This window comes from Canis lupus, chromosome 23, assembly GCF_003254725.2.
Source record: "Canis lupus dingo isolate Sandy chromosome 23, ASM325472v2, whole genome shotgun sequence".
NCBI classification, from domain to species: Eukaryota; Metazoa; Chordata; class Mammalia; order Carnivora; family Canidae; genus Canis; species Canis lupus.
The window spans coordinates 37,527,823-37,544,431 of NC_064265.1; the positions used below are offsets into that span (position 1 = coordinate 37,527,823).

The 16,609-nt window shown below is 35.1% G+C and overlaps 1 protein-coding gene across 3 annotated transcripts in view; it reads left to right on the forward strand.

Moving 5' to 3' along the window:
- RASA2 (RAS p21 protein activator 2) overlaps positions 1-16,609 on the forward strand; it is a 144,465-nt gene that overhangs the window by 100,834 nt on the left and 27,022 nt on the right. For all 3 annotated transcript variants that reach the window (XM_035704945.2, XM_025448775.3, XM_025448776.3), the window contains 6 exons: positions 8,219-8,375; positions 8,857-9,005; positions 9,643-9,757; positions 10,198-10,272; positions 11,126-11,249; positions 13,946-14,052. In XM_035704945.2, coding sequence (XP_035560838.1) covers positions 8,219-8,375; positions 8,857-9,005; positions 9,643-9,757; positions 10,198-10,272; positions 11,126-11,249; positions 13,946-14,052 — 727 coding nt within the window. The remainder of the gene's footprint in view (positions 1-8,218; positions 8,376-8,856; positions 9,006-9,642; positions 9,758-10,197; positions 10,273-11,125; positions 11,250-13,945; positions 14,053-16,609) is intronic.

Genomic DNA, 16,609 nt, shown 5'->3' on the forward strand with positions numbered 1-16,609 from the left:
ATAAAATATATAAATGAATGAATGAATATGTGTATGTCTAGGGTGAACCTGTTGAGCTGATTCAGTAAATACTCCTTTCAGGTGCTCTGGTGACTCCGTAATGGTTACAGTATTATTTTACCTTTTCATGTCTATAACAGTGACATTAATCTGATGGTAGATAGAACTTAATGTTCATACATTAAACTAATGTTAGTTTCCTTAGCAGAATTGATGTGAAACTATCATTTTTTCTGTCTAGAGCACTTACAAGCATGCCTGTCCTGCCCCTTCCAGTAAGTTGCCCGATAGATCGCAGGCTAGATTTGGGTTTCTACTGACCATAAAAAAGCAGATCTTTCTCATTTGCCTCTAAGGCCCACTATTTAGAACTCAGTTTCAGTGCCTGGAAGAAGAGTTTAGAGGTTTCTTATTGTGGGCATCCATCTCATTTGTCTTTAAAAGAGCCTGCCTCTCCAAGTTGACCGTAAACATTCTTCACTTTGAACTCTATTGTAGGTGGATTTTTAGACTCACAGTTTTATTTTATTTTTACTTCTTGCTAATACAGATCTAAGATTTATTGGTATTTCTGGTGGCATTTGGTATAATTGCAAAAAATGTATCCACTTTGGGGGGGCAGATTAAACTTACTAGTTACTTTGAAAAATTGAGGAACAACATTTGAGGCCCATCACACTCCCCACTTCTCATTATCTTCTACCTTCTGTAAAATAGCATATATATATGTTTTTTTAAGATTTTATTCATTTATTCATGGGAGACACAGGGAGAGAGAAAGAGAAAGAGGCAGGGACAGAAGGAGAAGCAGGCTCCATGTAAGGAGTCCAATGTGGGACTCAGTCCCGGGACTCCAGGATCACACCCTGCGCTGAAGGCAGGCGCCAAATCGCTGAGCCACCCAGGGATCCCCTAGCATATATTTTTAAATGAAAATTTCTGCAGTTTGTTAAGTCTTTCAAAAGTATGGCATGCCACTCATTACAAAAGTAAAAAGTGAGTTCTTAGGGCTTCCAGACCCCTCAAAGTGAACCTGAAATGTGCCACCTCTCCTGTACTTTAAGTGTGACTACTTCCAGATAGGCCCTCCAAATTTGGCAAAACTTTGTCCACCTTGGCAAGATGTAAGAACATTAAGAAACCAATTAATTTTATTCCTATAGATCTCTTTTTTGCCAGTAATATTTTAAAATATTTTAAAGCCAAAAGGGTGTAAGTTCTAAAATTTATGCAGCATGGAATGGAAACTTCTGCTGATTCATTTATACTTCATAGATATAAGGAAGTATAAAAATGTGAATGCCATTTTCTTTTAAGTCAGAAATTAAACTCGCAAGCTCCTTTGTCAGTTGTAGAGCAGTAGCATCCCCTTGTGGAATTGATGGCAACTGCATTGAAAACACAGGGAAAGCTTAATCTTCAGGATTTCAGGCATATTCTTTCTAATCTTGGCAGTAGGAAAGAGAATAATTATCCGTAATGTAATCCTGTTGTTTGAAAAGTTTCAGTTTGCTTTCCTTTTTCACATAATTTTCAATTAGTATTTGTCTATTACAGTCTTTTCCTGAAAACGGATTTTAATGGTTCTAACTTAATTTTATTCTCAAACTACAGTATGATTCAGTCATTCCCCCATTCCTTTCTTGGCTTTTCAGTTCCTTAGCTATGATGTATGTTCCTTATTCTGAAACTTCTGTTAGATGTTAGGAGTAGCTTTTTAGTGTTGATAGTAACTATTTTTAACTTTAACCTTGTAGATAAAAGAATTTTAAATTATTTTTTTTGAATCACTAATATACTCACATGGTTCACCGTTCAAAAGGTAAAAATCTGTGTCTTAACCCAATCCCTCAGCTAATCATTTCCCCTCTTCTGAGGTACTGTTTTAAGTTTCTGAAAATATTTTATGGAATATAGTCAAATACGTATATATCCTTATTTCCCCTTTTTACACAAATGGGCACATACTCTATCCTGCTCCACACCTTGCTTTTCTCACCTAGCAGTTTAGTAGACCCTTAGTAGTGATAAAGAGTATGGACTCTGGAACCAATTTGCCGTGGTTCAAATCTTAACCTCTGCCATAACTACCTGTGTGACCTTGGACAAGTTACTTCACCATCTTGGCTTTTCCTTTCTCTGGCTATAAAATGAAAACAGTACAAATAGTACCTGCCTCCCAAAGTTGTTAGAGGATGAAATGCATTCATCGTAAATGAAACAGGCAGCAAGTGTAGTGACCACAAGTATAGCTCATGCTCTCATTATTATAGTGATTGCTGCTGTCATCACCATTCCTCCAGAGCAGTCCATATAGAGTTTATGTATCCTTTGTTGTCACACCAGTATTCTATTGTTTGAAATCTTATAAAGAGAACCTCAGAGGCAATCTAGTTAAGTCTCATTTCACAATTCCTGTGATGTCAGTCTTAATGTGTGCAAAACCTTTGTCTGATTGTACAAATTGGTACAATAATTTCCCCAAAATGGCTCAACATGTAACAGTGGAGATTAACAAAGGACAATAGAGAGGCCCCTGGGTGGCTCTGGTTGAGCCTCTCTGCCTTCGGCTCAGGTCATGATCCCAGGGATCCTGGGATCGAGTCCTGAATCGGGCTCTACGCACAGAGCCTGGTTCTCCCTCTGCCTATGTCTCTGCCTCTCTCTGTGTGTCTTTCATGAATAAATAAGTAAAATATTTTTTTAAAAAAGAAAAGACCATAGATACAAATACCTTTTCAGGTTGTAATTTGCATTCTGAATATAAGATTCAAATGGTAAATGAAACAAATGGTTGGGATTTTTCAACAAAAGCACTTTCTACATATTTAAAACTAGATTAATATTTTACTTGAGAGGAGTTGGTTATCTAGTTTGCTGATTTTGGTGTACCTATCTTTAATCTTCTATCTTTAGTAAAAATCCATTGATAATGCTTATCTTTATGGAACCAGAAACAATATTCAAATGTTAGTAGAGCTGCCTCTGAACAGTTACTTTCCAGCTTCTCAACATTACTTCATAATGCTTGTTTTCAGTGTTACGAATAAATAATTATAGTTTTTGCCTGCCTACTTTAATTTCAATTATATACACCTTGTGGTTAAAAATTTTCAAATGTAAATTTTTTCTTTACTAAGGAGCTGTCAAAACTACTGAATCTTGGGAGCATCAGGATTACTTTCATGCCTCTAATTGTGAATAAAAAATATGTTTGGAGCAACTGAATTCCACTTTCAGTTAATAATTCCTCTTTATTTCCTTTTTCTTACTCTTTCACACTGGAATGCTTTACTCAAAAGCTGAAGAAAATATATTGTGGGTTTTTTGGTGTTTTTTTTTTTAAATCCCTCAACCTTATGCATGTCTACATATCCTCATCTAACAAATCTTGAGGGTTTTCTCTTTTCCTCTAATTCCTACAAGATTACTGAGCCCACAGGCTTTAAACTGAGCCTTTTTAAACAATGTTATAAAATAATAAATCACATTTTTATGTAGTTACATAAATAAGTACATTTATCTATAGTTATTTAGATATGTAAGTGGTAACAGTTATATATAAATCTTATATAAATAATAGCTACGTACTATTTACTGTATACCAGGCACTATTGTAAGTGCTTTACTTAGTTATATCAGTTAGATACTATTACTGCCCCTTATTTAGGGTAATAATAATAATTATAATAATATAAGGAAACAAGCATGGAGAGATTGAGGAGTTTGCCCAAGGTCACACAGCTGAGATTTAGATAAAATATTCTGACTCCAAAGTTTATACTCTTAACCAATTACTATAATAAATTGTATTTTGGCAAAATTATTTTAGAATATATTTAAAACTCAAAAATATTCAGGGCACCTGGGTGGCTCATTTGGTTAAGCATCCTACTCTTTATTTTCAGCCCAGGTCATGATCTCAAGGGTATGAGATTGAGCCCCACGTTGGATTCTGTTCTCAGCATGGCGTCTGCTTAAAATTCTCTCTCTCCCTGTTCTGCCCCCTCCTCACCCGCTCATGCACATGTGCTTACTCTAATTAATTAAAAATGCTTTTTTTAACCCTCAAAAATATTCTGTTTTATGCTGAAATCAAAGATTTGAATGCCCCTTGCTTTGTAAAATATTGTTAAAAGGGGCACTTGGGTGGCTCAGTGGTTGAGCATCTGCCTTTGGCTCGAGTTGTGATCCTGGGGTCCTGGGATGGAGTCCTGCATAGGGCTCCCCACAGGGAGCCTGCTTCTCTCTCTGCCTCTCTCTGTATCTCTCATGAATAAATAAATAAAATATTTAAAACATATATATTTATATTTTACTGTTTATATATACATATAAAAATTTATATATATAAATTGTTAAAAAGAAATTTGATGTCATCCCTGTTTATTAAAAAATGATCTTTTCAAGTAATGGCTAGGACAATGACGTATTTTAAATTTTTGTTTTTCAAAAAACACATGACACAGATGACATACTGTATCCAGAAGGATTTCTTACCCTGCCAAAGAAACCTGTGGAAACAAGCTTTAAAAGTGAGGCAGGAGTGAGCTCTTCTGGGGTTCCTAGGCATTCTAAAGGAGTGCATACATAATAATTAGTAACTGGTGTAGCACTGTAGTCCCTCTGTAGAGAATATGCCATGTTAGGATTGTAGATTTATTTTGCTGATATTTTGTAGTTCTGTTAGAGTAACAGAGAGACAAGGCATGCTCCTTCTTCCAGTAATTTGGAGATAAGAGAATCAAAGTTGCCCTCTGAGTAAAATTCCTATAGAACAAACAGTATGTAATTCTGACTAGAATATGGGAACATTGTTTAAGATTTAAGATGGGTAAGTGCAATCTTAGGGAGACAGAACTAAGCTGTAACTATAATGCAAGTATTTTTATTCTACCTTATATGGAAAAACTAGTTAAAACAGAAGGGAAATATTAGAACAACAAGAAAGAATCCCAAAGAGGCAAATGTAGGTAGGTACTACCCATTTAAATATAATCAAGAAGGAAGTAGATTCTGCTCTGGAAGCATTCTTGTTTCCTTGGCAAACTGTTGTCTTAGCTGAGAATTCTTTTTTTTTTTAAATTTAAATTCAATTAATTAACAGTGTATATTATTAGTTTCAGAGGTAGAGTTCAGTGATTCATCAGTTGTGTATAACACCCAGTGCTCATTACATCATGTGCCCTCCTTAATGCCCATCACCCAGTAACCCCATCCCCCCACTGCTTCCTCTCCAGTAACCCTCATTTTGTTTCCTAGAGTTAAGAGTCTGTTATGGTTTATCTCCTTCTCTGATTTCGTCTTGTTTTATTTTTCCCTCCTTTCCCCTCTGATCCTCTTTGTTTCTTAAATTCCACATGTAAGTGAGATCAGTGATCAGTCTTTCTCTGACTTACTTTGCTTAGCATAATACCCCTTAGTTCCATCCATGTCACTGCAAATGCAAAATTTCAGTTTTTTGATGGCTGAGTAGTATTCCATTTGTGTGTGTGTGTGTGTGTCTTTATCCATTCATCTATCGATGTACATTTGGGCTCTTTCCATAGTTTGGCTATTGTGGACATTGCTTTAGCAGAGAATTCTTTTTTTTTTTTTAATTTTTTTTTAATTTTTATTTATTTATGATAGTCACACAGAGAGAGAGGCAGAGACATAGGCAGAGGGAGAAGCAGGCTCCATGCACCAGGAGCCCGACGTGGGATTCGATCCCGGGTCTCCAGGATCACGCCCTGGGCCAAAGGCAGGCGCTAAACCGCTGCGCCACCCAGGGATCCCAAGCAGAGAATTCTTAAGACTGCCTCAATCTCTGTGTTGTATCTCTGTACTCACCATAGTACCTTCTGATAATATGGCTTTCTAAATAGATTACCAGTTGGTTAAAAAAAATGTGTTAATCTAACAGATTAAAAAATTATATTGACAGGAAAAAAATGTATTAGTTGCAATGATCAATATAGATGAACCACCATGGGAAATACAGTGATTGTTGAAGCTGAGTGATATGTGCATGGGGAGGTGGTGAATTAAAGGTATTCATTATTAATATTCCCATTCTCCTTACTTTTGTAAATGGACATTTGCATAATAAGATGTATTGGTCCCAGAAGAAGTACAGGTATTTTTACCACTTGTATTTCTTTTCATAAATTTAGAAATTGGCTTTCTACTTTCTACAGGTCTTTGTGCTCAGTCATTACAGTTCAGGTTTACTTTCAGATAAAACTAGCAAGTCTATAAAATATACTGGATTGTGGAACTCAATCAGCCAAGTAGACTTTTCCTTAGAAGTACTTCTGGGTTACCTTTGCTAATAGGTTTATTTGCAGTTATTTCCTCAGGCAAAACTTTAAATAATTATTTCTCAAATCAGAATAGAAATTCTAAAGGCTTGTCTTTCAAGATAGAGATTCTTCTTTCATAGGTAGTGATATAATTTCTCCTCCCTTTATTGTCATCCCCTCATCTTTGAAATTTTGCTTTATTGGGTCTCTAGTTCCTTTTTATGTCTTTAATTATATCTTTCTCAAAGCTAATATTCTGTTAAACCCTCCCTACCTTCTGTTTTTGAACAAGTTAGTGTATTGGGGAGGCTATAGGTGATAAATATCAAAACTACCTACACTGGTATTTTATATAAAATATTTTTATATAAAAAGTATTCAAGTATTAAGTATTCAAGTATTTATAAAAAGTATTTATAAAAAGTATTCAAGTATTAAGTAAAGGAGGAATGATAGAATTCTAAAACTATTGTTTTACAATCTGTGAAAGTTTATAAAACTTATAAAAAGTATTCAAGTATTAAGTAAAGGAGGAATGATAGAATTCTAAAACTATTGTTTTACAATCTGTGAAAGTTAATGACTCTAGGCGGTGCTCATCAGTGATTGCTAATATCACAAAAAGAGAGACAGACATTAGTGCCTCTTGGTGGAACAACACAACACCATCAGTGAAAGGTTCTTGCCAGCATATCAAATCTAAATCTAACCAAACCTCTAGATCTAACTGCCAATATATAGGAAGTACAGAGCGGACAAAGAACAGGTTAAATGATGTCATGGAGATAAAGATAGATTTAGCACAATCCCCGATGTGGAAAATTCTAACTACCTGATTTCTTAGGGGGTAGAGGGAATCTACAGTAAAAGAAACTTAAGTATCAACTAGTTAGAATCTGTGGACCTTAGATATGAACAAACTGTAGAAAAACGTTTATGAAAAAGTTTGGGAAAGTTTGAACACGGCTTGGGTAATGCTGATTTTTAAAAGTTATATGTAGTTATAGATGTTGAAATATTTATGGACAAAGTTAAAAGACACATGGAAATTACTTTAACACAGGAATGGGATGAGAGGAGTGAATAGAGGTATGAGACTGAAACAAGAATAGCCTTGAGTTGATGATTACTAAAGCTAGGTGATGGGTTCATGGAAGTTCAGTAGATATATTGTCCTTTTTACTTTTGTATGTATTATTAAATTTCCATGATAAAAGTTCTCTAAAAATTATTAGATTTCTGGTTTTGGTCCTAAAAACTCCTCTTGATTTCTAAACATTTCTCTTTCCTTCGAAAATGTTAAAGTTATCTTTGTTTTTACATTTATATTTATACCTTCTACTTACCTGAAAAAAATTCATGTAAATCTGATTTCTGCAAATAAAAATATTTTCAGTGTAGTTACACTGTTACTTCTTTAATAATATAAAAAATCTATTTATAAACCTTCAATCACTGGCTTTTTAAAAAACAAGTTCAGGTTTTTACATATATAAGATATACTTTAAAACAAGATCACTTTTTCCTTCTTGTGGCATGTCTTGTCTATTTCAGCTAAATATGTCTTTCTTAAATTTAGTTGGTGAGAGATTATTTTTGATTTTACATTGGATTTTAAATGTTTTACATTTTATATCTTTTCCTAAGTCTGCAAGCTAATCGAACTCTCTATTCAGTTCCTTTGAGATTTTAATTTTTGTATTACCTGTACTTTTCGTTTCCCATATGAAAATCTATTTATAGCTTTCTAGTTCAATATACAACCAATGCTAAGCCTCTGAAGACTGCTAGTTGGCTATTTATAAAGTGTCCTAACCTTAAAATACTAAAGTGACTTTTTGGTTTGGTTTTTTTATACAGCTTAGCTGTTTATTTACCTCACTGACTTGGATGCTCATTGTCATCTCACAAAGTCAGTTGTACTTTTACTTTAGGTACTTGCTACAACCAAGAGACAATGGAAACAAGTCATCTAAAACTGATGATCTGGGATCTCTTCGATTAAATATATGTTATACAGAAGACTACGTGCTTCCTTCAGAGTACTATGGTCCTTTGAAAACTTTGCTGCTAAAATCACCAGATGTTCAGGTACTTTAAAATTTTTAAGTGTATGATTTAATATGAGAAGGCTAAAATAATTCTGTAAATGATGTGGAAAAGATTTCAGAGTATCAAGTTTTGTTAAAATAGCTAATATAGGAGCACCTGGGGGTCTCAGGACGTGATCCTGGGGTCCTGGGATGGAGTCCCCCATTGGGCTCCCCACAGGGAGCCTGCGTCTCCCTCTGCCTATGTCTCTGCCTCCCTCTATGTGTCTCTCATGAATAAATAAATAAAATCTTTTTTTAAAATAGCCAATATATATATACATTCATCTGAAGCACAGTGCTGTGATTCCAGAATATGCTTGAAATTTCATTCTCTGAGAAATGTTTTTAAAAATTAAATGTTATTCTGTGTAACAGTAATAGCCAGTAAATATGCTTGAATTACTTATACAGGCTAGTGATTGAATATTTAGTCATGTTTCCTTGATTTTGTGCTTGTTTTCTCCCTTTCTGTATTCTAGCCGATATCTGCCTCAGCTGCTTACATTTTGGGTGAAATTTGTCGAGATAAAAATGATGCTGTTTTGCCTCTTGTACGACTGCTGCTGCACCATGATAAACTTGTTCCTTTTGCCACTGCAGTGGCTGAATTAGACTTGAAGGATACACAGTAAGAGTTATATTAAAATGTTAATTTTGTGTGTTGAAATTGGATCTTAGTTTGCCAAATTGTTTTTGTATTTTCACTTCTTTTGTATTGACCAGCCTTCCTGGATAGGAGTCTGAAGAGGACTGCTTAGCAAGAAGTAAAAGGCATTTCTTTACGTTAACAAACAGTATCCACCAATAGCAACACTAACAGTTAATGAAGAATTTTTTTATTCAGTGTCCAAATTTCCTGTTACTGATCTTTGCTACTGCTTGTAATGATTCACATGTCACAAATAAAATACCAGATCAGAAGTTGGGTTCTTTTTCCCCTTACCCATTATGTATCACTCAATATACATATGTGTGACATTATGAAAAGCAGTCAGGTGGCTTCCCATTCCTGTCATTGCACTGTCTCATACATACACATTCCACTTTTGTAGTTCATTAATATGGCTTGCTTTTAAAAAAAAAAAAAAAACTAATTCTCTTACTATTTTTGGTAAGTTTGAAAATTGTAATGACAGCAAACTTTTAAATGGATGGCAAAAATTACTAAAATTATTTATATAACCAAAGTCAGATATCTCGTATTATTGATTTCATAGCGTTTGTTTACTGCACCTGGTTTCACCTTATTTTTCTTTGTATTTCAGAGATGCAAACACAATTTTTAGAGGAAATTCCTTGGCTACCCGATGTCTGGATGAGATGATGAAAATAGTGGGAGGGCACTACCTGAAAGTCACATTAAAACCTATTCTAGATGAGGTACAGGCTATATATATACTTCTGATAATTGAAGTCTGTGTGGCCTTGTGATATAGCCTCTCTCTCATCAAATGACCTAGTAACAGGGATAATACACTCACTCACTGAAAGAATAGGGCTGAACCCTTCAGATGTAAATAAACCTTTTTCATCAGTGGTTTTTTTACTGAAAGGGCACACTGAATATAACCTGTATAATTATTTTATTGTTACTGGATTTGCTCTTTTTTTCCTTTGGTTACTGGATTTTAGTTTGAGTTTCAAATTTATGAGAAATAAATTTTGACAGTTCTTTTACAGTATTGTGTACATTATCTCTGAATGGAAGTTATAAACTTTGTTAGTTTTAATTTTTACAATTACGAGAAAAATAATAGTTATTTTAATTTGCCAAATTATTTAGAAAAGAGCATTAAATGAAAAATTAATCTATCTTCCAGATATGTGAATCCTCAAAATCCTGTGAAATCGATCCTATTAAATTGAAAGAGGGAGATAATGTAGAAAATAATAAGGTAAGTCTTTGTTATCTTTATAACTGCATTAAAATGTGCCTTCTTCTAAGCATAGTCTTCCCTAATGCTGTATGAAGGATGTAGTGCTTTTTATTCTTATTGCCCATACTATTAGCAGCATCTCCTATGTCTAGTTTTTAGAATGTTATTTTCTTGTGGGGTTTTACTTTTGCTCTAGTAACAATAGTGGAATAAGGCTGTATCTAGTTGCTACCTCCATTCTAGCCATTCATTTGGGATCAGACTGGCCAGGCTTAGTAGCACAATGACTTGGTCAACCAACATCTTAGTTGTCTGGAAAAATAATGATTATGTTAGAATCACAGGTTTTCATTGCACTAAATAAAATTTCCAGAGTGTCTGCATATACCTGCATATCTGAGTTATTTCCCTGATTTCCCTTTGGATCATTCTATATTCTGTTGCTTCTTGTGAAGTTAATTCTATACATTTACTAGTTATATTTCGCTAGACTCCATTGAATTTGTTAAATGAGGTCAGGATGTAAGTTGTCCTTTAACTGCGTGAGTTTAGAAAAGGGAAGCAGAGATTTAAAGTACACTATATAGGGGAGACACCTGGGTGGTTCAGTGGTTGAGTGTCTGCCTTTGGCTCATGTCATGATCCTGGGGTCCGGGGATCAAGTCCCACATCGGGCTTCTTGTGGGGAGCCTGCTTCTCCCTCTGCCTATGTCTTTGCCTCTCTGTGCCTCTTATGAATAAATAAAATCTTTAAAATAAATAAATAAAGTACACTGGATAGTAACTGCCTAATCTCATTTTCACTGCATTATTTTCTATAATGGCTGTGGAAAAGTTAAAATCCTGATGTTTACCTTGTTAAATCCTACAGGAGAATCTGCGCTACTATGTGGACAAGTTATTCAGTACAATTGTAAAATCAAGTATGAGCTGCCCCACTGTAATGTGTGATACTTTTTATTCTCTAAGGCAAATGGCTACTCAAAGATTTCCCAGTAAGTGCCTTGTTTTGCTAAAACATACCATTTCTTTTTCTGTACTTGATTTTTTTTTTTTGTAGATTTCCTGTGGATTTGGCTTATGTGAAATGTTTAAGGTTTATAGGTACAGTCTTCTTTGCAAAATAATTAGACTCTTTTATAAAATATATAATTTCATTTCCTTACAGCCTCAAAACATTGTTTATTTCAATATATTGCCAACTTTTTACAAAGAGCAAATCAAAAACCATTACTTTTAAGAAAGGCAAACATTTAGAACTATAACAAAAGTATCATTTATACTCAGTACTTATAATATTGTTAAATGTAATAAAGAAAAACACTTGTTATTTGTACCAACTACTGTTTTCACTTCATGCATTTAAATAATGAGAATTTTTAGTTCAGTACAACTGGCTAGATTGGACAGTTTGAAAATGCTCAGGTTTTGGTGGTGGGACATTTTTATAAAAATGGTTTGAGTCATTAGAAACATCTGTTGAAAGACATAGAATTTTGAGGTATGTATATCAGTCAATACATGCTTTAATTTTGTAACAGCTATGTCAAGGCTTCATTTAGAAACATATCATAAAAGCAAGAGTTGCTATTTCTGATTGTCAACATTTGGAATTATTCTAATTATATGCATCTCTGATAAGTAAATAAACTTGCTATAGCTGTCTTTCTAGATCTGCCTATAATAGGGGGAAGGGGAGGAGGTAAGGTGGCTGCTTAAGTTATTAATCTTACCCAGATGTGTGAGACTGTAAGTGTATTTCTATAACCATCTGAAGAAATTTTGCTATTTTATGTTCTTTTAAGTGTGTGTGTGTGTGTACACACGCGCGTGCACACAGTTATCTGCCCCTCCACTAAATTTACCCAGTGCTAAAGTTGTGGGCCTGAGTTGTCTAACTAACATGTATATAAATTCAGACTTAGATGCCTTTGCTAATTCTACTAAAGACATAAACAGTCAGCTTTAAATGAGTATACTAAATCTAGTCTTTACAACACAGTAAAGGGAGCCAGAGACATTAACATATGGCAAGATGAACTGCTCACTGAAATTATATTTTTAAATAGTTAAATCATGACAAGTACATTGAGTATTTAGTGAGTGAACAGACATGGTGCTAGCCTGCAGTGTCTCCTACTCCTCCTACTGTTATGTTCACACCACTACTTGAGGTGTAGGTTCTGCTCCCCTTAGATAAATAATGAAATTGAGGTTTAGAGATGTTATGTAACTTGTGCAAGATCCAAGACATGGCCAGCAGAAAAGAAGGATCTCCAACCTGAGTTTGGCTTATTCTGAAGCGTATTGCTAATCATTGTAATCTACACTACCCAGTGATCTTGGCCTTAAAAAATATGTTTAATTCTGTTGTAGAAATTATCTAAAACACATTTTACGACTTTTTATAAATGCAAACGTGTTTCCTTTACCATTCTTTTTGTTGGCTTTTAAATATTGTTTTCTTATCCTCAGTAGACTACAGTAGTGATAGTTTTGTTGTCATGAAATATTTTCATACTTTCTCATTTGTTCTTCTGTTGCCCTGAGAAGATGAGCAGAGAGTAGGGAAGAGACAGTGAGTGGGCAGTATGTATTACTGAAGAACTACAGGTTAAGTGACTTGCCCATGAGTACCTTTTGAGTGATTTATAAAACTTAAAACTCAAACCAAATCCAGACTTTTTTCCCCTCACTACCTGCTTCTCTGTCACCTGACTTTTGGGTTAAGTATTGACTCCAGTCTGAAACAAGAGCTGTAGGTGAATGACAAAAACCACAAGTTGTCTTCAGTTCATCTTCATTTTTATATGGAAAACTGATCACATCTTTAGAGGAAAGATTTCCGCCAGTTTTTATTGCATTGTCTTTGATCTTATCAAGATGTTTTTTTTAAAAGATTTTATTTATTTATTCATGAAAGACACAGAGTGAGGCAGAGACACAGGCAGAGGGAGGAGAAGCAGGCTCCATGCAGGAGCCCCATGTGGGACTCGATCCCAGAACCCCAGATCACATCCTGGGCCTAAGGCAGATGCTCAACCACTGACCCACCCAGGCATTCCATTATCAAGACATTTGAGGGGAAAATTGAAAGAATATTCTAAAACTGACAACAACCTATCCTAGTCCTAAGAGATTCAGTATTGCCACTAGGTAGTGCTAGATACTACCTTTATTTTTGTTGTAATTTCTGGAGTCTCTCCTTGCAGATGAGGAAAAAGGACTTTCTCCAAATTAAAATATTTCTGTAGGCAGCCCGGGTGGCTCAGCAGTATAGTGCCGCCTTCAGTCCAGGGCATGATCCCTGAGACCCGGGATCAAGTCCCACATCGGGCTGCCTGCATGGAGCCTGCTTCTCCCTCTGCCTGTATCTCTGCCTCCCTCTCTCTCTCTCTCTCTGTCTCTCTGAATAAATAAATCCTTTAAAAAATATATTTCTGAAAATCTGGTAGCTTTGCCTTTCCTTTTTAAAATTTATTATTCCTTTCAGGTTTTTTTAGTCCTAGGAGTTTTTCCTTTAATTTAGTCATAATCATGCTATCATTTCATCAGCTCAGTCCCCATTAGACAAATTATATTGATCTCCTGTTTAGTTTATGTGTTTTTCCAATATTTTTTTTATTTTGTCATCATTTTTTAATTAATTCAGTGTTTTTGTGCATGACATTTCACCATTTTTTTCCTGCAGATGACCCTCATGTTCAGTATTCTGCAGTGAGCAGCTTTGTATTTCTTCGTTTCTTTGCTGTAGCCGTAGTATCACCTCATACTTTTCATTTGCGACCTCATCATCCAGTAAGTGTTGTTCTTCTCAAAGTTTTATTCCATTTTTATTAAATTTTTTAAAAGATGAAATAACAAGCCAGTTTCACTTGGCTGATTTCTTATAATGGTACTTAAATTTACTGGGCATTTTCCTTGCCCATTTCAGTCTTTCAGAGAAGGCTGAAAATTCCGTTTTTTGTTGTTGTTAAAAGGTATTATACAAAAGTGATAAAATATTGTTGAAGCTTGATGGTAGGTACAAAGAGGATTCATTATATTTACCCACCACTATCGTGTGTATCTGTAAATTTCCATAATACTAGGGTTGTTTTTGTTTTTTCATGAGTTACGGGTTTAGTTTAATCTTGCGAATATTTTTAAATCTCACAGAAATTTGAAGAGGCATATTTCTGAAAGGCGTAAAACTTTGATTGGAACATTTGTTTGGTTATTCCACACTTTTACTTTTTATTCACCTTATACTGTAAATATATGAGACGTAAAACTTTAAAAATGTTCTGAAGTCCTGTTTATTTATATCTGAATTTATACTGCGTAGATACACATATTTCTTAACATTTTAAAACTCCTTACTTTTGCTCTTAGTTTCCTTCTCACATGGAATATTTTTGCTGAATCTTTAACATTTTATGTTCCAAATATTTTATAATCTTAATATAATTGCTTTCATTGCTGATTGGTGTGACATATCATAATAATAGCCAACATTTACTTAGGACTTTGTGGTAGGCCTTGTGCTGAGTATTTATGTGTTTTACTTAGTCCTCTCTGTGAGGTAAATTGTTATTATCCCCATTTGCAAATAAGAATATCACAATTCTGTTATTTCTCCATGGTCACACAACAGATAAAGTAGGATTTGATCTCACTCAGTTTGAACTGGATTAAACTGGAATGCTGTCTCCTTCTGTCTTTCTAATCTATGAGCCCACCCCTGTTCTTTCCTGCCTCTTAGGCAGTAAGGTGTTCAAACACCTGTAATGTATCAAAAACTGCTCAGCGCTGGAGATACTGTGATGAGGAAGACACTCTCTGCCATTAGGAAACTTAACTAATACGGGGTAGAGAAGACACATGGGTTTTGGAGTTAAACTGGGCTTTAAAGGCCATTCCTCTTCACAACTGCATTAACATTGCCCACTCATTTCACTTTGAGAGCTGAACAGAACCATGCTGCTTTTGCAGCAACATACCCTTTCTTGCCAGAGGACAGTCTGTGAATAGCTACAGCAGAGAGTGGGCAAGTGTCCTTTTGTTCATAGTGCTGTCCTTTCTGTGGCTATGTTACTGAAGCTGTGCAAAATTCTGGGTCCAGAAAAGCTTAGTAGCAGCATTCTGGATAGAAACAGAACTCCTACCTCTGAGCTTGTGACCCTGCCCTATATTCAGACTTGAATGTGCATATTTCTGTAACAGATGTTGCAGTAAAGTCCTTCTAATCACAAACTGTATTTTAGATCACTTTTCCAATCAAGATGCTAGAAGGACTGGTTCATACTGTGTCTTACAACTTTTTTGTTTGCTTTTAAGTGTAAACTTATCCCCTTTTTTTAAGAACTTTTCATTCTAATTGGAAGAATAGGACAAATATGTAAGATACATAATCTAAAACTAGTACCTGATTTTTACCAAGTTAAGGTACTGTAGAAATTGAGAGCAAGGAGTGATCCCAGGAACCTATGGGTGATGGGATTGTCAAGACCAATATTGAAAGTTAGAGTGGTTTGGGAAGAGAACCAATTAATGGTTGTTGAATACTATATTTAGAAGTTCTTTGAAGTTTGAGAAAACAGTGTTAATAAAGTATAAGAAAATCAGATTGCAAAAGATTAGAAAATAATAGGTAAGTGTTGTTTTTACCCAGGAAATATATCAAAATTGCTAATAAAAGACAGGCAAATTCAGACATGTACAAGTGTGTACATACACACATGAATGGATAATTTTTTTAAATGCTTATTTTTATTTTTTTTAAGATTTTATTTATTTATTCATGACAGACAGAGAGAGAGAGAGGCAGAGACACAGGCAGAGGGAGAAGCAGGCTCCGTGCAGGGAGCCCAACGTGGGACTCGATCCTGGGTCTCCAGGATCAGGCCCTGGGCTGAAGGCGGCGCTAAACCACTGAGCCACCCGGGCTGCCCTAAATGCTTATTTTTAAATATAAGTTACATTAACATTGACGTGGTGGACTACTCCTGAGAAGGTTCATGGTGGGGGTAGAAAACAGGATTGAACCATTTTTCTCCTCATGCCCCTCATTCTCTCATTGATAGTTCCTTTAAAGACTCAGCCAAGGCAAATTCCTCTAACCCTCCAGTCTAGGTTAGGTGCCTTGCTTATGTATTATACTTAGAGCATCCTGTGGCTCTCTCTATCTTGACATTTGTCATACTACTTTATAGTCATCTGTTTACTGTCTCTGAATGTGGACTGTCAATACCTAAGCTCAGGGGTTGGATCTTTTTCAAGTTTGTGTATCCCAAGTACATACACAGTTTCTAGGACAAGTAGACATTCAGTGAAAGGTAGTAGCTCAGAGAGGGGACTGGTCAAATGATGTGTC